Genomic DNA, 25,958 nt, shown 5'->3' on the forward strand with positions numbered 1-25,958 from the left:
AAGTAAAAGGAAAAGTGGGGAAAAGCTACATACATATGTATGTAACTCCTTAGGATAGGGTTCTACATACTTTTTCAAACGTTATCATGCTCAGATACTGTGATAATTATTTTGGTTTACATATGTATGTATGTATGTATGTAGTTAAAAATCATCGAAAAAGCTGAATATTGAGCATATAAAATTTATCAAGCATTATGTGAAAAATATAGTAAAACATTGTTTCAATTCGATATTGAATTTATTATGTTGCACCTATTATAAAATATAATATGCATATTATAGTACAGTCAAAAATATTTCTTATACAATCGATTATCGATTACACACATATTTTATAACATATAATATTGAGACGGGAGAGTTCTCATGGGCGAGATACCGAACGTGTGCATCATCATCGTCAACTTCACAGCGAGCATTCACAGCCGACAGTCAAATTATGAAACTCGAATATATATTTGGAGCGCAGTTCGATCGGTACGAGTGGCACAAATTTCCTGGGAAATTCACCCTTTTCCCTTAGTTTCAAAATGGATATCTGACAAGAAAAATTAAAAAACAATTATTAAACAGCATCTTACATTAAATTGTCAATTATCGTTATGTAATGCATGTACATATGTACATATATAGGTGTGTACCTTGATTTTCTTTTCCTTGCACGTATAAGATGGCTGTAAACAAACCGATGGCTTGCAAATGGCCTTCGTCACATAATTTGGATACCGATTTCGACCCAAAAACTCCAAATCCCACTAAAATATTAGAATAATTGAAATATGTGTGTGTGTGTGTGTACATAGTCATTAAGATTGCTATAAATGATAAATGAAATTTACCTCAACTTCACATCTACATAGTGAAAGATTTACATCATGGAAACGTCCCTTCTTATCAGGTGAATAGTACATTTCAGCTAATGTTGGATCATTTAGCTATAATTTTATACAAATCGATACATATTCAAAATATTGTTAGTTAAGTTATTTTCCAAATAAAAGAGAATTTGCTTTGAAAACTTCGGTCACCGTGGAATTGAAAACAGAATTAAAAACACAGTATACATATGTTCATTATGATTTGGAGCAAAATCAACAGCATAGTATGTACCTACATACATACATACATCAAATATACTTATTTGATTAGAATTTAATTTTCTTCAAATTAAACGTTAGTCAAAGTCTAAAAGAGTAGTAAACCGGGACACTGGGACACGAGAGTTGAAAACAATGACAATCCCATTTAAACGAGACGTCTGACAATGTAGTGTTAAATTAGCATGCCTATACTTACCAACGTCATAAAATCGTAATCATTATTTCCATTTCCCCTTTTATTCAAATCATTAGTAACAGGTTCAATCCACATATCAGAACTGTCTTCACTGGCTCCAAAATCAGCTGGAACTGGTATTTGAAACATGGCAGTGCGGTCAGCAGATAGTCGTCTATTGCACTGTTCGTCAGCACATTCCTCTCCGTCGAAGACAGAAGCATGATACACTGGACGAAAGCGATTCCGATGCATCCCAATCATTTGACGATTGTAAGAGAGAATCTCGCCGACTAGCATCGCCATTGTCGCTATGAATATAATTGTTCGCGACGACAACTGAAAAAAAGATAAAAATTTTCAAGAATATGTACGTGTGTGTTTAAATAGGTATAAGCGATAGACTTACCATTTCGTTGTGTTTATGTAGCTCGTTGCAACGTCGGAGGAGCACTGGATTGATTCCTCAAAAGCCGGCATATTTATTCAGTTTGAAACAATGAAGCCGGCTTCCATGGAGATCGAGAATGAATACAATAGATACATTGTAGTCACCCTTAATGGAAGGTGTAAATCTGACACCATCTTCGAGAAGCATTAAGATGCTATATTAATTCTAAGCTTTTCTAATATACATACAAAAAAAGGCTTTCAGTTTTTCCGTTTCTTTTTGCTGTATTTATAACTCATTCTATTGTCCAGTTTCTATTCACTTCGTTTCATAATTTTTCTTTAGCATGTTATGTACATTTGACAGCTTAAAAGCGAGCTGTGTCAACAGTGTCGATTACAATCTTTGACGTTTATAAATATTTGGCCGTAACAACACATTGGTACATCTTTTTGAATTATAAATCATAATGTCTACCTACCTACCTACCTGCCTACATCGTCATTTGCATTGATTTTTAATGCAATTATATGTTAAGTGATTGTTTAAAACGTTTATTGTACAGAATAAGTGTATTTGGTTTCTTACTCTTGTCATTTCTGATCATGACACAGTTCGAATATTTTGTAAAATTTTGCTGACATGTAAAATGATACAAGGGATAATACAGATAAGTAACCTTGTATGTTTGCTATGTTTCTAATTAAGTCGGAAACCTTTTTTTGAGCTCATAAGTAGCTTGATTTCTGGCACCTGAACATGAACAATGTAATGTTTTATTTCCTCTTCTTCCTCTATCGCCAAAACCAAGTCGAAAGATTGAACAGCTGTCAACTGTCACATAATTATAATTGACCCAAAACAGCAAAGCGGCAGACTCATGGCACGCAATGCGCGTGTATATCTCCATGATGGCCAAAAATACGGGTACGATACGTTGACGGATGCTGCTGTAAAGCCGCTCTTCCACCGAATACGTTGACGCAGACGTATCGTTTTTGCCCATACATCGCGTTGACGTATGTTCTGTCGCGGTCGTCAGTTGCGATACGTCTGCGTCAACATATTCGGTGGAATGGCGGATTAAAAATATGATCAGAACGGTAGCGTTAACACTAGCGGTATCTACCGAGGTATTTGATAGATCTATCAAATACCACAGATCGTACGTATGAGTAATAGCGTTCGAACACGCGGTATTTGATAGATCTATCATATACCACGGTAGATACCGCTAGTGTTAACGCTACCAATATATCGAATACTGCTGTAAACCTGGCGTGGCGTAAACGTGACGGTTAATATGAACAGACCCATACAAAATGTACCAAAGAATACTTTTCGTACGGCCGGATATCTGCTGAAGTCGGTTCGTGCCGACTAGGTATGAACAGACCTTTAGCCGCTCCGCTACAAATCACTGCAAACGCGTGGCTGCATGCTCATTTCATACTTTTGTCTCAAATTTTGCCTTTTTAAACTTGCCAGAAAGATCCAACTCAATTTTAATAGTTGCCAATCATCAATGCACATCGAAATGTCATCTGCGCAACCCAATGAATATTTTGTATTTCATACATACTTAAATTAAAACAGTTGCGAATTTCGTCGAGCGATTTATCATTTATAGCAATCTTATAAATGATACGATTATCAGGTGATCTGCGCTAGTAAGCCATCGGTCCACGAGCACCACTCACCTAATCTCTACGTTACAATAACATGCTTAAAATAAAAAGAAAAAATCAAAAGCAGAAAGAAAAAAACGCTAAAAAAATAGTAAACGAAAAAAGACAAAAGAAAAATAATACATAAAAATGTAGATAATGTGAAAAAAATCAAATAAAAGAATAAATAAATAAAAGAGGCCCAAATGGAAGAGATTAAATTAAGATTCCACTCATACATCACATTCAAATTAAGAAAATAAATATATGTTTTCGCATAATTGCTATATAATTTTTGTATGTATTATATTACATAGTGTATACATAATTAAAATAAATCGTTTTGCATTCTTCGTCTTCGTCGATTCCCACGTCTTATTTATATTTATCGGAGAGATTTCTATAATCACCAAAGCAAAGATAACACCGACCCAGCCCCCCGCCCCCTTAAGCCGGCACTGTGCATATATGCAATTACGCCCATGCAACACAAACAACGCCCTCACCAAATCTGACGAACTCGCGCCGAACCCTTTGGGGCCGTTGACACCAACAATATTACTTACAATATTTTCCGTATCCAGTTCCCATATAGCAACCACAGGTGGCTATATGGGAACTGGATACGGAAAATATTGTAAGCAATATTGACGGTGTCGATGGCCCCTTTGGGATTGTCCAAATACCGCTACCTAGGCGAATCCTCCGAGTTGCAGTCTAATGTTACGTCTCGCATCGTCCTCACCGCTTTGCAACTGCAATTCGAACTTGTTAACTGTTGCCGCAACTTGGTGAGTGCGCGGGCCTAAGCCAGCTATTGATCTTATTTAAATTTTTAGACATCTTTTTGGTAGTTCATTTTCTTACTGTTCTACTGAAAAAAAGTCTTCTTTTCTCTGGTCATTCTGATATTATGATGTGTTTGCTTCCGGGTCCCGTCTCACACATGTGGCATCAAAAAAATCCAAATCGAAACAGATAGTGGACAGGAGCGGGGCTGTGGGGTTGCGGGGAGGGCGAGTTCGGCGTCGAAGTGGGGATGGAGAGGAGCGGGGTGTCGACGTGGGGTGGCGCGATTCGTATCGGTGACGCACTATCATCCAACTGTCTGTAGGAATACGTGGTAAACGCGTACTCGCATTGTCAATCTACGCATCAAGGACAACTAGCTAAACCGCTTAAGGACACGACCTCCAGAGAAAGTCAAGTCAACCCCTAAACAGGTGCAGGACGCGACCTACACATAAGGACATTTGGACCGTATATAAAGGAGCATACGTACACCGAATGCTCCTATGCTATATGTACACCGAAATCCATTCACGTATATAAACCCCCCACAGTGGACTTGACAAAGCACCATGCCACCATGAGCACAACAATCAGACCTTCCACTGAAGACAAGCAACTACATACATATGTACATATGTACGAGTACACCGTACATACAGTGTACTTGTATGTATACTATACGATAAAGATATTCTTCAAAACTCAACCAAGTTTTCATAGGCCGGGAAATAGTCGAAATCATGTCAAAAATTATAACAAAACCAATAATTTTCAACCAGAAAATACCTAGTCTTACTGACATTTCAGTTTTTTACTAACATAGAATACATATGTACATATATGAAATTTGGTTCGGTGATTATTCTGCAAAAAGCGATCTCGCGCAAATGACTAAAATCTCGGTCACGGAACATCTGGCACCCAAAAAGTCCGTCAATCCGAAAATACTTTGGCAGGTGTGGATATACGTAGACTGAAGACTGTAGAGTATAGAGATGGCAATTACATATTGAGTTTATTTACAAAAGCGTATACGAATTTCGAATTATGGAGTGAATTCGTATGCAGTTGACGTTGATGGAGTCGTGGTTTTGGTTGTAGTTGTGAAAAGAAGTGGAAGCGGCGGAGAGAGGGGAGAGTAAAGAGTGAGGAGTGAAGAGTGAAGAGTCAGAGCGTGACTCTGTGCGGTGTGGTGCGGTGTACGTGTCCTCCTCTAACTGAGGTACTCTCACTCTCAGGTACTACTAGGTACTGCACCAACTTGCAACCTTCTAATCGGCTAACCAGCTAACCAACTAACCAACTAAGAAACGCGATCAGCTCTAACTGGGTCACACACACACACAGCACACACACACTCACACTTTTAGACCGCACCCTGCACTCTGCGTTGCACATTGCATTGCCCTAAAAAAAAGTAGTGGGTCTTTCACTTGGAGTTGATTTTCCTTCCATCACCACCACCACCACTTCCTCTAATAAACATAGTAATGCGCTCCACCGACTGATTACTGCTTCAACACAACTGATTTGCATAATGTAAACAACAACACAACACACACATTTCTATATTTACATGCAAGGTCTCTACTCGCACGAATATGTACGTGCGAGTAGCAAGCACTTCGTTTCTAGTGTTTCGTGAAAATCGTAAGATTTAAGACTCTTTTGGTTGCAGATCTTGTACATACGTATAAATGAAATGGAGCGATTACGCGTACAGTGGACGGAATTCCCGGCCAGCTTAGCCGGAGCACTTGGACAGCTGCAGCATGCGGGCGAATTGGCCGATGTGACCCTCGCTTGCGAAGGCCGACATATTCTAGCTCATAAACTTGTGCTATCGGCATGTAGTCCCTACTTCAGAGACGCCTTCAAGGTAATTCTTACTCGCAACATTAATTAACCATCCCATCTAAAAGCGATGCAGCCTTTTAAAATGTGTCACTATTCTCACTTGCAGGAGAATCCGTGTCATCATCCGATTATTATATTGAAAGACGTCCAAGCTCAAGATATTATTAATTTGCTGTCGTACATGTATCATGGAGAAGTAAACGTCGACGAGGATAATCTACCGTCGTTTATTCAAACTGCCGAACTGTTACAAATTAAAGGACTCTCAACCGGAGTGGTATTACAGGTATTTTCCTAAACGAGTTGATGCGTTTTGAATTCTGTGGTCTGATTTTATTAATGGAACACATACTTGATGTTGAGAAAACCAGCTTTTGTAATAATCTAAAAAATAATAACTTTCGTATTAAATGTGGTTGAATGACCTCTGACGGGTCTGGATTTTGATCTGATGCTTGTGTGTACATATATCATCATGACGGTTTCTTGTCATTTTTATCACTATCACTTTTTCATTAACCCTTTGAGTGCTGACGTCTTTTCTGTTGAAAGCCTGCCTATTCCTACGCTGAAAATTTCGCCAATATTTCCAATTAGAATTATTTAGAAATCCAATAGAAAACAGGTATAAAAATATTATAGCTAATCCAAACAAACCCTAGATAACTGCCGCCGAAGATTTCGAGATTTGTAAAGGTGTGTTTAGACGCTCTTATATACCTATCTTGCAACAATATAAAATAAACAAAAGATACATTCATTAAAAGACAAGTCTATTAATGAATGTATTTTTCCAAAACTAATTACATCTTCTTCATTGTTGTTAAAATGTAATGCTCACAATCCAAATGCCAAGCCACAATCTAAAATACTCGGCAGTGACGGATTTCCATCGATAAGTTCAGAAATTGTCTTTATAAACATTGACACGGATTACATGAGCCATGTTCAATGCTACCTGAAAAGGCTTAGCGGGTAGTATTCTTGTTTACTTTGTACATGCTCAAAATGCAACGACTTAAACTCAAAAGCGTTTTTCAGGCTCATGGACTTGTTAGCAAAACGACGATCGGCGTTGGTCAAAGGGTATTCAAAGGGTTAAACATACATTTTTATGTATATTAAAATTGTTGACAGTGTTTACATCAAAAAATACCTAGTATTTTTCAAAGTGGTAACTTGTGTTTTGTTGTAATGATCCTTTTCAGACTAAAAAGCAGACAAAACCTCCAAAGTCAAATGTACCTATGTCATTTCAAGTATGGAAAAATGCTACGCAGCTATCTACAGTGTTGAAAAAGTCCAGTCCGCATTGCGTCAGTCCCTCAACAACCTCAATTTTAAAATCTGAAACGCACCAACACAAACGCAGACGGAATAGTACATCTGAACGCATAACAGAAGCTAGTTCTCCAGATCATCCCAAGAAAGTCAAACCATCAAAAGATAAAATTACCACAGCAATGTCAAAAAAAAACGAAACCTCAACTCCCTCAGCCGACGATTCCAATTCTGATACTCCTAAAAACGATTCCAATAATGTTGGATCGCTGCCGACCTCATCTGAAAAAACCGCAAATCCCTCCGAAGACACCTCAATCTCTGTAAAAGTTGAGGTAATTGTAGTTTAAAATTTTTATTTCAGAAATTTTTTTCATTCTTTCAAATTTCTTCAATTCTTGCAGGTGAAGCATGAAGTTGAAGATATACTTGATCTAGAAGAATCTGCAATCGATGAGCCTATCGATAATTGTGAAGATGCTGCATCTCTTTCTCCTCCTCCGTTATACGAAAACAGCATGCTTGCCCGATCCTTACTATCCGGTATTCTTATATGTACATACATACGTATAATTAAATTTATGTCTTTTGCGCTAAAAGCCTTATCCACGACAGCAATTTTACATCGCACTTCTGTTTGCAAATCGATTTTGGGAAAGCTTGTGTACAATACAATACAAGTATGTCGTATGACGTGTGTGTCAAGTCAAGTTCATATATGAACTTGACTTGACACACATGACTGTCATGTCAAGTTCATATATGAAGCCTGATCTTTTTTGAAAATTTATATTATATATATACATATATGTACATACATACATGTATGTATTACAATAATTTAGATTTAAACCACCATCTGAAATAACATAATCACTTACACATATTCTGTATGTGTGAAAGGATTATGAAATGTTACCTACCAATTAATCAATTTTGTGTGTGTGTGTGTTTTTATATCAGGTGTTCAATCTTTAAAGAGTGACGCTTCGACAACTGCTAGCCCAGCGGTAAAATCCAAACTAGCCAGCCAATTAGTGATATCAAACGTTACGTCGTGTCGAGAGACGACAACAGCTCCACCGACATCGACTGCCAAATTCACTATAGCAACAGACGAAGCTGTAGTCAAGATAGAGCGACTCTCTCCAAAGTCAGATGTCATGGAACTGGAACCAGAGGTGCTCATATCGGAGCAAGAAGACTCGTGTGTCGGGAACCGCTCGCTCAGTAAAAATTCGGCGGGTGAGCGGATGAGCGGGCTGAGGGGTGACCAGGCGGCGGGCACCTCGTCTCAGATCAATCAAAACAATCACGCTGCAATATGCGGCGACTGTCCCCACTGCGGAACCAAGTACTCCAATCAATCTGCCTTAAAGTATCATGTGCGTCTTATGCACTCGGATCTTACAAATAGACTGTGCTGCCACTTGTGCCCTCGCTCTTTCACAATGAGGGACACTTTCAAAGAACACATGTGGGCCTCGCACGGTCAAAGGAACTGACGTTTTGGCCATTTCTGAAATGTGTGCCTTATACATATATGTGTGTGTGTGTGTGTGTGTGCTGGCTTATAACAATTTTTATATACATACATTTGTAAAAATATTATTACAATATTGGTTGTTATTGTTATAGAAAATACTAAATATCCTCATACATACATATACATATAATACACCTAAAAAAAAAGTAAAAATGCGAGTCGATTAAGATTTAAGAATGCTCTTTTTTGACGGACGTCAGACACCAAACTCTAGATAATCCCTTCTTATTTTTGTATTTATTATTTCCAATGACAATGAACAGATTGAAAACATATTTTCCACTATCTTATACATGCATACACATGTACTTCGAAATGTGTATAGGGTTATTCCAAATTAATGTTCCATCTTAAAACTCCTAATTCTGCCATTCTTTACTAAGAACAATCTCGTCTATACATAATTGGTATCGATTGATTGAATTCAGGACATCAGCTCTAAACCTATTTTCCAAATAAACTGAATGCTCTTGAATATGTTAGTTAATTCTGATCAACTCTGAATATAAATACGATAATGTGTCGAGTCCTGGCTAAATTTCAATTTGGAGATTATTTGTACTTAAAAATTTGAATGTATCTGTTAATCCTGTGTTTCCTTTTAAAATATGCATAATAATGTGCAAAATACAGATGTACAATGTATGTATTTGTATTTTAATGTTACTGCATTATTGCCATAATGTTATATTTTACGTTAGTCATAGATTGCTTACGATAGTCTAAACATACTTATCTATAAGAAAGAGCAGAATAATATTGTTTTAATAAAAGACTGAAGTCAATCTGCCGTGTCCGCATTTAGAGTGGAATATTCATCGATTGTGACATTACATATTCATTCATTGAATGACAAGTAAAGTATTTTATATATGTATGTATACATATGTGCATTTTAGGACTGCCACGTTTATTGACATCCAAACCGAGACATTTAATTTAAATTAACTCCACCCATCCCCCATATACATATGTATATCATCTGAAACTGTACAAATACAAAGCCTCAGTAGCAACAAAATAAGTGAGAAGCAAGTGGCGAAAAGTCGGAGAAGGCGAAGAAGACATAAGTAACATCACATACGTTTCGATTAATGATTAATGATTTCACTTTGTAACTGCGAGGACTAGATATTGCTGAAACCTAACTCTCGGCTGTGTCGAAAGGTCTCTTCGGGACGTCTGGCACCCCTAATACATATGTACTTTGATTTTTAACCCCTCGATGAACATTTCATTGCAAGCTAAAATATTTTTTGTGTTTATTTTTATAGTCGCTTTAAATGCGATACATCGGTAGAATGATTGTTTTGAACTATTAAGATTTGAATAATCACCAAAACAAATCGTTACATATCATCACTATGTTACACATATGTAGTTGTGGGTTGTATGAGGTGAAACAGATTTTCAAACAATTTGATATTAAAAATGTTTACAATACAAACGTATAAAATATATGTGCATATTGAACATTAACCATTATGTACATATATATGTATATGTATATGAAAACGAACTTCGTAATTTAGATTATTGCATTTGAATTTTCCAAATTTTATGAAATGGTATAATTTTAACGGTCAACAAAATATCTAATATGCAGATATACATATGTACGTAGTACATAATTTTATTACTTGTGTAAGTGTTATAAATCTATTTTAAATTTTATATACATACATACATATTTATATATATATATATATATATATATATTATACACATGATCAGTGCCTTGTTATACACGTTGTCTGGTAAATTCGCACAGTTTAGACGTAAAAAATTTTAGCTGCAAGCAGATTTATAAACAGGTGCTTACCAAAAGAGCTTCCAAAAGTGAAAACACGCCGCTTTATCGAAATAATATTTGTGATTGAATGCTTCGTATATGTGTGTCGTTGGTTGTTTAAATTATGGTTAATTTATTATTACATGTATGTTTAATGCTAGGATTCATATGTATGTATATTACATGTAAACCGTGTCAACGTTTTGCAAATGCATTTCAAAAAAAAATATTGAATGCATACATATTTTAGCATTTTATTTTTGTTAATTTTTATTATGCGTGCGCAAATGAATGTATGTATGTACATCGATACTATGACTGAAATTATTATACATATATATTTAAAGTAAAAGTGATAAAGTTATTCGCCATTGTTAATATTTTATTTTATATTATATTATACATACATACATATGTATGTATGTACTAGATGCTATACATATTATTATTATTATTGTATTGGCTTTAGTTTTTAGAAATGAGGCTTCTTGCATATTGAACCAACAGTCCAAATTTTTTATTGTACATGCATATATGTATGTATGTATGTACATATGTACATTCATACATATTTTATTGCATGCGTATGTATTGGAATTTTATAGTACCTAGTTAAAAAAAAAAAAAAACATAATTTTTATCATCAATGATCTCTCTTTATGATTCTGACTGCTTTTTGAAACGCCACTCGTTTGAATGTCCGCTTACATACATATAAATGATATATTATAATATTTTTACTATACATACATACTACACCAAACTGGGACAAATTTATCATTTTATTTTGTACGTTGATTATTTTATATTTGTAGTTTCGAAAATATTATTATTATTATTATTAATGTAAAAGTATGTTGATTATGTATATCACAAGATTAAAAACTCAATTTTTTATTATTGTTTTGTATATCGGAATCGTACAAATTTTATATATTATTAAATGAAAAAATTATATAAGATACTGTTTAATTTATACATTTTTTAAAATATATACTTCATTTTATATTCGTATTGTTTTAATTTGTCTTTTGACATAATAGTTATTCATTGTTAAATGTGTTTGTACCTCATTACTGTGGAATTGCATTCCTAATAGGGGCGTTAGGCTACAACTCATTGGAGTCTCGTCGTGTTATATTTCTGGGAAAGTACAAAATCCTCAAGGTCCTTAATGAATATATGTATGTAAGTTAGGAGGAATCGTGATTTGTTTTCCCCTCCTGTGGCTCGCACAAATATGTTGGCAACGTCTCCAATATCTAGAGCGATATATTTGCTCAACCAGGCTGCTGATGAAATTTATCTGTTTAATATAATCTGTGCTGAACTGGTTGAGTGGTTGTGGAGCAACGCCCGTGGTTAATTTTATCGATTACAAGTTGTTTTACCCGGCTTCGCTCAGTATTTGTAATATAAACATGGCGAATATAGTAAATATTCATCTGTTTTTTTATTAAATTTATTTGAATCGAAAAAAATATAATATTCAACCAATTGGATTGTCGTCATAGAAACTTTGTTTTGTTTACGAAGTTTCCAACCAAAGATACTTACGTAAATACATACGCATATACAAACTAACATACAAAGTCTATTTCGAAATTCCATATATGTATATACATATGTATATCTAATCGGTCTCCGTCACGGGCCCGAATGTGAAACGCCCGAAAACGCAAAGATCGAAAATCGAAAGATCTTAAGTCGAAAGATCAAAAAAAAGGGTGCATGGTAAACGGTACATACTCACTTAATTTGCGCGAGCAGAATACAACAGGAACAAGAGGAACGGGCTTTTCCTCCCGTATTCTGCGCGCGCACATTAATACGGGAGGAAAAGCCCGTTCCTCTTGTTCCTGTTGTATTCTGCTCGCGCAAATTAAGTGAGTATGTACCGTTTACCATGCACCCTTTTTTTTGATCTTTCGACTTAAGATCTTTCGATTTTCGATCTTTGCCTTCCGATATTTGCGTTTTCGGGCGTTTCACATTCGGGCCCGTGAGGTAGACCCATATCTTCTTCTAGTCTATCTAATATATATGTAATTTGGAAAGAGACTTTGTATATATGTATGTATCCTTGGTTCGATCGTTTGTCGTCCGTAGATCGGTGACGTCATCGAACAAATGATCCGATTTTTTTTTTTTCGATTCATAGACGCCGACTCGATTTTTCGGGCGAAGCCCTAAACGGCAGTTACTCAGGGGGGCGCAGAGGGGCGAAGCCCTATACGGCAATAGCTAAGGGGGGGCGCAGAGGGGCGAAGCCCTAAACGGCAATTGCTCATAGGAGCGCAGAGGGGCGAAGCCCTAAATGGCAAAGGCTCAGGGGGCGCCGAGGGCGAAGCCCTAGAAGGAAAAAAATAAAATAAACAAAATTTTTTTGATTTTTTTTTTTTTAATAAAATGTTAATATTAGATTAGACATGTTTAAGCAGTTCATATTACAAATACCGAGCGAAGCCGGGTAATACAGCTAGTATTAGATACATGTCAATGATATTTCCATCAAAATATAACAGGTAGTTATTATTATTATGATATGAGTGGGAGGCTGGCCACAGTGACGCGTTAGAGTACTCAGTAATATCACTGGCTAATATGTTAAAAAAATATAGAAGTAAGGCTGTGTGACAAATAAAGGAGGTATGTAAAAAATAGACAAATGTACATGGCACGCTCTGCTACGTATGTACATTTGTACACGTATTATAAAAGCGAAAAGAGATTTTTTAGCAATGCATTCACTATAATTTTAGTAGTTATCCACATATTTAAAAATTATATTTTATGTCGGGGCCGGGACTAGACATTTTGTTACCTGAGGCAAAAGGAAAAATTTACGCCCCCATATAGTTTTTTAATAGGTACATACATACAGGGCCGTATAGAGAAAATCTGGCCCCCCCTTGGCCCATTTTATTGAAAAAATTTTTTTTCAAAATATGTAAAAAAAAAGTGATCAATTAATATTGTTGCTAATTACTAAAAATATATTTCATATTAATTTAATTAAATACAATACAGTGAAACAAATGAAATTAATTTAATATAACAATAAACTATAACAACACATAACATGAAAAATTAAATAATTAAAAAATATGTATACCCACGTTAAAAAAATTATAGAAGAGCAGGTACATACATATTTTATTTAAAAAAAATCAATACCACAGAGACTTGACAGGTTGCCCCAAAGCGTCAATGTGTTTATAATACAAATAATAAAAATTATAAAAAAAACATCATAAAAAATAATAAAAATCATAAATAAAAAAAAACATCATAAAAAAATAATAAAAATCAAGTAAAAAATATGTACACAAAATAAAAACAAAGAAATAAGATTTATATCGTGCTATTTAGGATGTGTTCCACCAACTCAACATAACTGGCATCGAATAGGTCCAAGTAATGTGCCAGTAAGTTAAGGAGTCGAACAGCTCTCGAGAGGGGGGGAGTTCATGAGCACGTTTGATTTAGCCCTAATTGGCAAAAATATATCATGTTTTCTTAAAACTCTATGATTTTCCGGGGCCCAGAATTTTAGTTTCTCCAGGATAGCGGGATTGTGAATCTCTCCTCTAAGCAATTTTACGAAATGTTTCCCAAGAGATAAATCTATTCTCTTTGCCAGGGAGTTGAAACCCAAAGATCCCAAGACAAAGGCACTAGGGAACAGATATGGATAAAATCCAAATGTCTTCAGATATAAAAATCTAAGGAATTTCTTTTGGACTCTTTCCAACATTAGAGAGTAACGAAGTTGATAGGGAGACCATATAATGGAGCCAAACTCGAGTACACTGCGAACTAATGTACAATATAAGAGACGAATGGCAGTGAGCCCTAGTTCGGACGAATTACGGATTACGAATCCAAGGATTTTTGTTGCCCTATCACAGATATTCTCAATGTGAATGTTGAAACTCCAACTATTTTCGAAGACTATTCCCAGATCAGATATAAATAATTCTCTCTGAAGAAGAGAATCATGAAATTTATACGGATATTTAATCATGAAATTTATACGGAGAACGAGAACGAGAGTAAGAAATGACCCGACACTTTAGGATATTGAAGGGAAGTTTATTAACATTAGCCCATTCATAAATAGAATTCAAATCCTCTTGCAAATAAAGAGCGTCAGGTAAATCAATTATTCTCTTATAGATTTTTAAGTCATCCGCATATAATAAAAATTTAGAATGGTGAATAGAAGATTGAATATCGTTGATAAATATTAGGAATAATAAAGGGCCAAGATTTGATCCTTGGGGAATCCCAGTAGTGGCAACATACTCACAAGAAAAGCAACTCCCAAACTTAACGAATTGACGTCGATCCTGTAAATAAGAAATAAAAAGACTAACAAGATTATTAGTAAATCCAATAAAACTTAATTTACTAACTAAAATTTTATGATCAACTTTACATACATAGTAGGTAATAATGTATTGATTTTGGGATGATTTTTTCTGCGAGAGCTTTTTAAAATGTCTATATACATATACATACTTCAGATTGATACATATTCATTATGGGTTAAAATAATCTACATAAAAAAAGTTGAATAATAAAAATGAATTTGTAAACGACAAATATTATTAATTTAAAAACTAACTTTGATTTGAAATATTCTAAATCCAGTCTACCGTTTGCAATTATACAGCAAAATTTTAACATGTTTGAATAACGTATTTTTAACGATTAAAATAAATCATTTATTAGTATTGCGGCGGCTATACGACATGGTTGAGATTCGGAAACCATCCTGCGAGTCGGCACCATCTCGGCCATGTTAGTCTGCTGTTACTTTACTTTCTTCCCGCCCATCACATTAAACATTCGTGCCTTAACATATCCGTCATTTCACTCCATACGCCCCATAGTATATTTCTGTTGAATTATTCTAGGAATAGCACGTGCATCACATTTGCAATTTTAAGATAAAAGTTTGAAAGCAAATTTGCAAATACGTAAACGTGAAAGATTTCATCATTATTATCGATGTAAAAATGCACTAATGTCGTACTTTTAACTGTCCGCTTGTTACTTGTTTGAATCGGCCAAGGGTTATTTTATTTACTAATTTGTTTTGGATATTGTGACGAGGGAACTGACCATTCTGAACACCAGAACAGATCTTTCCCTCAAATTTATTATGCCATAAGTAGGCAAAATCCGTTACCCAAAAACAGTTATACCATTTTGCTTAGTGTCCAAAAAACCTTAAGAGTATAAAGGCCAAATAATGCTTTTATACATTTGACCACCGTTGGTCCTATCGAACAGAAACTTAGTTTCGGTTTCTGAAATTCTTATCGACACTATTTTTCCCGGGACACGGGACATAAAAAATTCCGTGGGTTCCCAGGAATTTCTCAGCAGGGCTGAAACCCTAATACGGTGGATCTTAACTTTTTCGAAGTCACGGTGCATTTTTGATCATGAGAAAAATGGCGGTGCACCAGAAATAACGGTCTAAAGAAAATATGTGAACATAATTTTTATTACAAATTAAATAATATTTAAAAAATATACATATATACATATACGAAAAACTGTAACTAAAATTATCTTCAACAAAATGGAATTTATTTGATGTAAAAATCAATTAATGTGATACCTGAGTTTGTCGAACTTTGCAGATTTCAGAAATATTAGGTCGAATATTTGATATGTGTAGCTACTCTCAATTCTTCGTCTAAATTCGTAAGTCTTTTTCGTTTTTAAGTTTTTATATTAGTTATTGTTGAGAATCCGAGCTCACACAAATATGATGTTGAAAACTTCACCTTTGAAAAGTGCCCTCGTCTAAAGAACTGGATATTCCTCTTGGACAGAAATCCAAAATTCCTCCATATGCATTTCGGAAAATTGAATTTTAGAGTACGATCCGTCGATAACCACCTGATTTCAGTGTGAATAAAAAGCAAATATTCGTACTTCGTGCTTCCATAAAAATGCAAAGTTTTTTAAAAATGCGTGTTTTTGAAGGTCTAAATTTGATGAAATTTACCATACTTACAACTTGGTCTAGTATAGGTTTTAGTGCTGCTGGTAATGTTTATGAAAATGTATAGTAAAAAAAAGTGTGTAGAAATAATATTAGGGTTTCTTGTCTTTGCAAGGTTACCAAATGCTTTAAACGAGAAGGTCAACTTAGGACACGTGCGATCGATTCGGCTAAATCGAAATCACATTACATATGTAGATCTTTCGTCGGCTTTTTGTTTTCACTATTTCGCGGATTTTTCTGTGTTTACCATTTTTTCGTGGTGCACCGGTTAAGGACCACTGCCCTAATACGTACATACATATTACTGTAGCCAATGAGATGGAAACCAGCAAACAAGATCGATTGTGTATGTGTATGCGTTTATTACGATTTGGTGTACATCGATTACGAATCGTTTCTATCCCCGTGAAAAGAAATAAAGACCTTCGGCGCTCGCATAAGCAATGTTGCCAATGTCTCCCGCGTCTACGACAATGCGGCATCTTGATAATATTCATCTTTAAGCCGAGGCGAGGGGTGGCTGAGGCGGGGGATGGTGGGGTTCCGAGATAAGACCGACAGTGTAGTATTCAATAATCAATATCGTCGGTCCCCCACGGGAAGGGAGAAGGGAGGGAGGGGGAGGGACTGTGGGCGTTCGGCCGGGGGTGTACCCACGAGTGAGCCTTGCGCAATATTTTACATCGGCCAAACTAATGCGAAAAAAAATCGTCGTCAGGGATGGGAGGGAAGGGGATGGGGATGGGAATGGGGGGGGGGGGGGTACAGCGGCGCTCACGTGCTTCTGGCCGGAAAACTCGGTCGATAATGGCCAAACGAGGTACGAGTACGTTACGCCCTTTCGTCTCCCGACGCGCAATTATGCGCCGCTTGATTATTTCGTTGCGTTTCGTTACGTTGCGTTGCATTACGTTATGTGAAACGCACAATTCATTACATCTCAGTCCGTCTACACCCCTTTGTATCATTCCACACTGTTCTGGCATTCAACCTGCGTAAAAAATGTACCTCCTTAAATATAGGTAAGTAAACTTTTACCCTTAGTACAACATGTACATCCTTACATATCAGTGGCGTGCCGTAAAATTCTCCCTGTTTTTGTCGCACAGCCTTACTTGCATGTGCGCGAGAAGGATACAAGGGGATAATTAGAGGTGACCTGTCCACCTATAATGTATTTTTCTGATTGCAGATCAGATGCAGAGAAGCCTCGTTAGATTCATCCAACAGATTCTGACATGTTGCCAGATGGCATAGATACATACTCGTATATATATGTACATACATACCTCCAACATCGAGTTATTTTTACTTTATCTATGTATATAGTAACAATAGATGAAGTTTTGTGATCATGCGAAAATTCGAACTCAGAATCGATCACTAATCACGTTCTCATGATCTAGAAAAAATGTGTGTATGTATCTGTGTATTTTGGGGATTTTTTGAACAACGTTAGTCCTATCGAACTAAAACGTAGTATTGGTCACTGAAATTCTCATGGACATGACGTAATTTTTTTTCAAATTTTTAAGTTGACCGGAAATGGTACCTCCCCTTATAGGTGTCCCCTTTTTTTAAGTTTTTGATTTCAATTATCTACCAAATCGCTAACTTAATTGCACTGAAAATTTTTTACATGTAATAGAAATTATAAATTTTATAACCTGATATTTTTATCTGAACCGGAAGTAGTACTTTTACTCTAGAGAATCGAGGTTGTTTTATTGAACTAAATTTTCATATATATCAGTTTAAGCTTAATACCAAGCTATGTATAAAATTTGCTAAGCATCCGTCAACCGGAAGTGGCAGTTTAACTCTTGTTCGATTTTTCTTCCACTATTTTTTTCGACCCCTAAAACATGTGTGATCTCCACGAAGAAATTCAAGTGTAATTCTTGTATTAATGTGATGAAAATAAAAATAATCATTAAATTTTATAAACCGGAAGTGGGATTTTTTCCTCTTTCAAAGGTCAAAAATGTTGTCGCCACGATTTTGTACACACCCCTGAACGTAACAAGCTGAAGATTTATATTTGTATTTTTTATGTACTAACTTAGAGCTGGTAAGGTTTTGGTCAGAATTCGTAAGCCGGAAGTATTTTTTTTTCTTAAACAATATTTTAGTATTTTATTTTGACCTTTTAAATTATTTTAATTTGTTTTTCTCTGCGTTAACACTCAAACGTGTATCAAAAACTGTCTCACAACCAATGTGTGTGGCATTAAGCGATTTTTTTTAATACTAATTTTATTCCTCAGATACATCGATAAAGTTATGGGTTGGACACATCCAATTTTTTTGTTAATTAGGTTGATCTTTCTTTCTATAGCCAGGACCAGCCCGAATATTTTCTGCACCCGGGGAAAAAACTAAAATTTGCCTCCTCATTTTTATGCTACACAATGTAACTTAATAAAATGAAATATATGTTATTGATAAAAGTAACGTAATGAATTTAATTTTATGTCCGCGGACCTTATTACATGCGCCCGCTACAAAGTGTAAAAAACCAGTAAAAACATAAGTAAAATAAGGAGATAAAAGTTTTTAATGTTTTTAAATTTAATTTTTCTAAATCGCATGTATCAGCGATATGTATGTAAGTATCTCGATCGTTTGTATCAGAGAGTCGATATCTTGATCGGCGTCTCTGTTGTATTAAGTTGTCACCGCGCGCTGTAGTTGTCATTTTACCCCCCTCATATGCATTTTACTCCATAATTAGTAATTCAGGTAAAAAAAAAACAACATATACATAATAGCTGAAAAGATTAACTCTGTTTTGTTTAAATAATATTTCAACAACTTCTCTCGTACACTTTTCAAGGATGAAAAAAGTGATTGGTGAAAAGAGTCCCAAAATAAACCCAACATTGTTTATTACTCATGTTGAAAAGCTTTTGGAAAAATTTGAAGGTAGACCAGTGTCTACATTTTTAAGTCCATTACAGAAGTTCGTCAAGAAAAAACATCAAAAATTTAAGAAGAGATTTTGGAAATTTAAAATTTCTGAAACCTTTTGGAACCTAGCTCATGAAAAATGTTATTTTAAAAAAAGGAGGCCGAAAAAATCAAATTCTGTTTTGTGAATCTTTAGCAAGTGAAATGCAATATCAACGATTGTACTACTTGTACTACGCTATTTTTTTCATTTAAGAAATAAAACAAAAAATCTGTAAATTCAAAATAAAACACTATTTAGTTAAAAACAGAAACGAACAGCATAACAACCTATAATTATGTAGATATAACATTGACACAAACAAAACTAAAAATTAATAACAAAATTAAAAAATATATATAAAAACAAAGAATAAAAGCATTGAATAACGGATAAAATATAATATTTCTAAGGTTCAATGCGGAAAAAAACGCCTGCACAGTAAACACCATAATAAACAAAACATTTCTAATTTAATAAATGTTGAATCAATAAATTTTCTCCAAATATATGTGTTAGAATGACGAGGATGTATACCTGTCAAAAAAAAGAAAGTGGTTCTTTGGACGAAATATTTACCAGTTAGCTGGTTTGCAATAAATGGATTACGACATGAATTGTTATTCCGAAAAGTGAAAAGTGTGGGTTTCAGTGAGCGCTCGTTTAAGTCTATCGCAAAGTGCAGAGCGCATGCGCCAATTCGAATATTGTGTCCAACACGAAACACGAAACACGAAAACCGTCATCACGAAACGAGTACATAGTGAGACTGAGTACATACATACATACATATGTACTTACTTATTACTAAGATGGGTGCTTACTAAGATTGACTGGCAATTGGCATTAAACACAGACGAATTAGTGACAGACACACAGACGAATGCACGTTCGCAGACTACATTGATTTCTTCCGCGAAATCAATACTTCCCAGAGGTGCGCGAGTTTACGAGTCAGCGAGAAATTTTCACATTTTTCGCGCGCATTGTTCGGAAAATCGATCAGCATCACCAACGGTGAACGCTGATCGCTCAATACTAGTGAGCTACATATGTACATATGTATAGGTGCATACGCACGTGCATATGTATATGTACATGCATACATACATATGTATATGCAACGGCGCAATAACTCGAGTTTCCTTTATGTACCTACATACAGGCATACGTAAATGGTAAATATCTACATATGTATGTACATACATACAAATATGTATATATATATATGTAGGTACATGTATGTATGTACAATGTATTTCGTAGCATCGACCCTATTTCTAAATAGGTAGATAATTTAAAGTTCACTTCTCTTCACAACGAATCGCGTAAGATATCTTTTTCCAACCCATGACTTAACTAATTTGAAGAATATAAGGTCACAAAACAAAATTCGATAGTTAAACATACATACCGGTTATGAGAGCATTTTCGATACAAATCGAGCACAAATGTAAGGAAACTTACACAAGCAATAGTTCTACATCTGGTTGTCGGATTTTGTTCAAATTTTTTTTATTACTTAAAATCACTATAAATATTATACACATTAAATATCAAGAAGATCAAAATAGTTATACTTGAGTTTTTTCGTGAAGAGCAAACATGTTTAAGGGACGAAAAAAACAGTGGAAGAAAAATCGAACAAGAGTAAACTGCCACTTCCTGTTGACGGATGCTCACCAAATATATATCTTAAGCTTAAACTTCTAGATATGAAATTTCAGTTTAATAAACCAAAAGGTTTCTGAGAAAAACATAAAATAAACCAAGAAAAAAAGAGAATTTCATCGGTTACGATACTATGTAAGTTTCAATTCTATAACGATGTTCAAAAAATGGCCAAAGTTCACAGGCACACATACATTTTTTCGAAGCAGTCAAAATCTTGAGTTCGAATTTTCGCATGATCTCAAAACTTCATCTGTTGTTACTACGTCCATTGATAAAGTAAAAAGACTGAATATTTCACATTTTATGGATTTCAAAACAAAAGGAATAGCCGGAAAAATATTTCTACTGGATAATCGTAAAAAATACATTTAGAAATGCTGCTACTTATGTGCGTACATATATTACATATTTACCCGAGGAACCGTCAGGAAATATGTAATTCATACATATATAATATAATACAATATATAAGTAGGTACATACATACATACATATATTATATGTACATCGTACATGTAAGTGTATTCGTGCGATGGAATTGAATTAAAGTTGCGCGCGACGGGAAAGTTTGCCGTAATGTCAAAAAGTTTTGCGCGGGAAATGTCGCGGTGACCGTCGCGTCGCGTCGACGTTCGCCGCGGAAAATGAAGGGCGAGAGGTGGAAAGGAAAGGAAAGGAAAGGGAGCCCCTTAATTAACCGCATCGATCAGAGGGCGGCGGCGCAGCCCCGGGGGGCGCAACCGGGAGGGGCGCCGCCAAAATCAATGTTGGCCTGCCGGGAGCCCCCGCGCCCCACGTCACCATAACATTTTATCCCGACACACATTGATCATACAATTTCGCTCACATCTAATATTTTCGCTTACTTTTTACATTATTCTCTTAATGATAATACGTATGTAGGTAATGTATGTGTATATTCTTACTTGCAAGAAAAAAAAAACCTCAAAAAAGATTATTTATCTAGTATGTAAATACGTTTACACCTTTATAGTAATACAATTTTATAGTACTACATAAAGATGTACATAAAACAAAAGCCACTACATAGTCCATACATACATACATATGTAGGTATGTGCATATATATGTACAATAATTTTTCATTTTCAATGTGAGAAGGTTTTTCCCATTTTCCCACCTCTATCGTTAGACTTGTTTACTTGTTGGTGTCGAATTTCCATCATGTTTTTAATTTATTTTTCCTGATATCAATATTCATTGTGGATAATTAATGTACGTAAATATGTAGGATTGAAGGCTACATTAAAATCATACATACGATACAACACAAATTTAAAAATAAATCTACATTTGTATGTATGTAAACTATCGCCCGGTTGCTATAATATCCTCTTCTGCAAAACTTTTTGAAATTATACTTCATAGGTATATTTTAAATCATTGCCAGAGTATGATTATTGATCAGCAACATGGATTTCGTCCACAACGTTCAACGACCACAAATTTGTTGTCATTTTCTGGTTTTGTAACAGGTTCCTTGGATGCTAATATTCAAACAGATACTGTTTACACGGATTTCGAAAAGGCTTTCGACAAAGTAAATCACTCCATCCTTATCAATAAACTAATTGGTTATGGTTTATCATATGGCGTCTCTCAGTTATTCACAAATTATCTCAAGGATCGACGTCAGTTTGTAAAATATGGAATTTATTCTTCTGTTAAATACCCAACCTGCTCTGGTGTTCCACAGGGTTCTAATCTCGGCCCCTTATTATTCATTTTATTTGTTAATGATATTAGGGAAATATTCCACAACTGCAACTTCTTATTATATGCAGATGATCTAAAACTTTTTAGGTGCGTTGAATCTTCTTCCGATGCTCTACTGCTACAGAGTGATTTAGATTCACTCGTTATTTGGTCACATTCAAATTGTCTTCCGATAAGCGTTGACAAGTGTCACATTGGCTCTTTTTCCAGATCTCGACCATCAATTGAATTTGGTTACAATATTGATGGCTGTATTCTTGCCCGTCACACACATATCAAGGATTTGGGAATTACTTTTTCAAATATCTGGAATTTTAATTATCATATACAAGATGTATGCAATAGGGCTACAAAAACTTTAGGCTTCGTCATCAGAAACTCACGCGCCTTTAATAGCACCAGAGTGACACGTTTACTGTATACTACATTGGTGCGCAGTTTGCTTGAATCTGGCTCGGCCATATGGAGTCCTAATCATTTAAGGTACACGCTAATGTTAGAGAGGCTGCAAAGAAAATTTCTTCGCTATCTCTACATAAGAGAGTTTGGGCGCTATCCCTACTTATTTCCCAGTAAGTTTGTCATGGGCTCCTTAGGCTTTGACTCCTTAGCTTCACTTAGAAACAATCATCTTGGTAAGCTTTTTTTAAAAATTCTAAGGGGTGATTGTCATCTTCCTGAAGTTCTGTGTAATCTTAAACTTAGAGTACCTGAGAAACTGAGAGAATCTCGCTCCAGAACTCTATTCCTGCCTATTCGGGCCAGATCTAAGCTTGATGACTCACCCCTTTCAAGAGCCATTCAACTATTTAACCTGCTTTCTGGGAGCCTTGATGTATTTACTTCATCATACAGTTCTGTCAGGCAGCATATTTTAAATGACTTCTAGCTACATACATATTTACACATGTTGTTTTCATTTTGTAATTTTATTGTTTAGCATAATGTGTATGTATGTTGGTTTTATCTTTATTTATATATGTATGCTATTTTTTATTTTTATATATATATGAGTAATTTATCTTTATTTATGTGTTTATGTGTATATGCATGTATAATGTTTGTATGTTTATGGATGTATGTAATGTATGTGTATGTGTATATGTATATGTGAATATATATATATATATACATATATATATATATATATATATATATATATATATATATATATATATATATATATATATATATATATATATATGTGTAGGTGTGTATGTATGTATATGTTTATATGTGTATTTTTATATTTATGTATGTATGTATGTGTATTTGTGTATACGTGTAAGTATTTGTGTATATATGGATGGTGTACATATATGTTTATATAATTGTCTTTGGCCAGGAAGGTGCATTGGGTTTACCTGTTAGGCCTTCTTGGTGTAAATTAAATAAAAAAATAAAAAAATAAAAAATAAATAAATAAAGTAAATATACATACACACATATGTATATACTATAATGTCTAGAACGAGAACAATAAATCTCAATCCGACGCATTACATATGTTTGTACATTGTGTGATCTTCCGCGTTACAACTGTTGCAAATGAACCCTCAAAAAGGTTATGAATATAGTCAGAAAAATATACAGGGCTGCCAAAAACAAATTAAAATTACAAGCCGTTCCTTTTACGTGTGCTATTTTTCCAGCATCCTTACCAAATGCGTCAACGTTAAATGAAACTTTCGACGAAATGTTTTAACTTGTTTTATACATAATGTCACGTTATGTACAGTGAAAGATTAACTTGGTTAACTTACCAATATTTCTTTATTATTATTATTACGTTACATTTATCTTATTGGTAGAATATAATTATGGCACGGAGAAATTAAATGAGATACGTAGAACTACATTTTTCACTTTAGCTTTGCTTCACTATTTAACTATTTGTTCTGCTGCGGATGCGTTGACTGTTACTCTCGGAGTCTCGATGGTGATGACGAACTTTAATTCTAACAGTAATGAGTTTATATACTCTTCTTTAAAACAATGAAGTGTTGAAGACACGTGTCGTACAATTTTGGTTAGTCAGTGATTAAGGTGTGCTATAAATTAATGGTCTTACTTATTTTAAATTAGGTGTGCCACAAAGCAATGGTGCTACTTATTAAATTAGGTGTGCCACAAATCAATGGTGCTACTTATTAAATCAGGTGTGCCACAAATCAATAGTGTGTCCCTATCCCTACTGGTTAGGGACACACTATTGATCAATAGTGTGTCCCTAGTTATCCCTACTGGTTAGTCGACTACATTGAGAAGCGAGATACATAACAATACATACATATGTATATGCATGGTGGTAATAAACTAAACGAATACATAATAAGATAATATTAGTATGATATTATAATATTACTAGTCTAGTAGTACAAACTGCCTCTATTTAACAATTTTATATTACATTCATTATTTTATCTGTTTTTTTTCGCCCGGAAAAGTTCAGATTTTCCAAGAGGTTCGTGGATGGCGAGATGATCGTGTTTCGCAACACGTCATCTGTAAATAGTTTTAAAATGTAGATTAGTGTGGATTTCTACACTATTTCTGTCATTCTACGCATTTCAAATGGAAGATGCATCATACATATGTATGTATGTACATACACATCAGTGGCGTGCCGTCCATGGATGCTGTGGATGCTGCGCATCCCTTAAAATTTACGCCAAAAATATAAATAAAGTGGAGACTAATCAATCTTTACTAAGTTGAACCCACTGAATTCGGATATGATAATGATAATTTTGCGGTCAGTAAATCAAAACCTAGTATTTCTGTGTTCAAAATGAGTATTGGAATCAATATACAGATGTTTTTCCTATTTATTTTGATATTTCATTGCTTTAAAATACTTCTAATTAATTATTTAGCGAATTTTAAAAGTCAAAAATATTTTTTTTTCATGCTATTATACGTTTATTTGGCCAGTTCTTTTATTTCACCACGTTTATAAGGATTG

General features: G+C 34.8%; 2 protein-coding genes across 5 annotated transcripts; one reads left to right on the forward strand and one right to left on the reverse strand.

Moving 5' to 3' along the window:
* Positions 1 to 223: 223 nt before the first annotated feature.
* Positions 224 to 2,505, reverse strand: LOC143911786 (uncharacterized). Of its 2 annotated transcripts, XM_077430829.1 has the most exons (6): positions 1,918 to 2,054; positions 1,688 to 1,787; positions 1,300 to 1,617; positions 843 to 938; positions 645 to 758; positions 224 to 541 (listed from the first exon to the last, which is right to left on the reverse strand). In XM_077430829.1, the coding sequence occupies exons 2-6, from the start codon at positions 1,688 to 1,690 to the stop codon at positions 410 to 412; spliced, it is 663 nt and encodes a 220-aa protein (XP_077286955.1). In that variant the 5' UTR covers positions 1,691 to 1,787; positions 1,918 to 2,054; the 3' UTR covers positions 224 to 409. The 2 variants fall into 2 exon arrangements, with proteins under 2 accessions (XP_077286955.1, XP_077286954.1); XM_077430828.1 differs by having other exon boundaries at positions 1,688 to 2,505.
* Positions 2,506 to 5,149: 2,644 nt separating this feature from the next.
* Positions 5,150 to 9,714, forward strand: LOC143912217 (uncharacterized). Of its 3 annotated transcripts, none has more exons than XM_077431480.1 (6): positions 5,150 to 5,376; positions 5,807 to 6,007; positions 6,092 to 6,271; positions 7,194 to 7,601; positions 7,671 to 7,809; positions 8,230 to 9,595. In XM_077431480.1, exons 2-6 carry the CDS (start codon positions 5,831 to 5,833, stop codon positions 8,769 to 8,771), a joined length of 1,446 nt encoding a protein of 481 aa, XP_077287606.1. In that variant the 5' UTR covers positions 5,150 to 5,376; positions 5,807 to 5,830; the 3' UTR covers positions 8,772 to 9,595. The 3 variants fall into 3 exon arrangements, with proteins under 3 accessions (XP_077287606.1, XP_077287605.1, XP_077287604.1); XM_077431479.1 differs by having other exon boundaries at positions 5,150 to 5,350; XM_077431478.1 differs by having other exon boundaries at positions 5,183 to 5,366; positions 8,230 to 9,714.
* Positions 9,715 to 25,958: the final 16,244 nt, after the last annotated feature.

This window comes from Arctopsyche grandis, chromosome 5, assembly GCF_051622035.1.
Source record: "Arctopsyche grandis isolate Sample6627 chromosome 5, ASM5162203v2, whole genome shotgun sequence".
Lineage (NCBI taxonomy): Eukaryota > Metazoa > Arthropoda > Insecta > Trichoptera > Hydropsychidae > Arctopsyche > Arctopsyche grandis.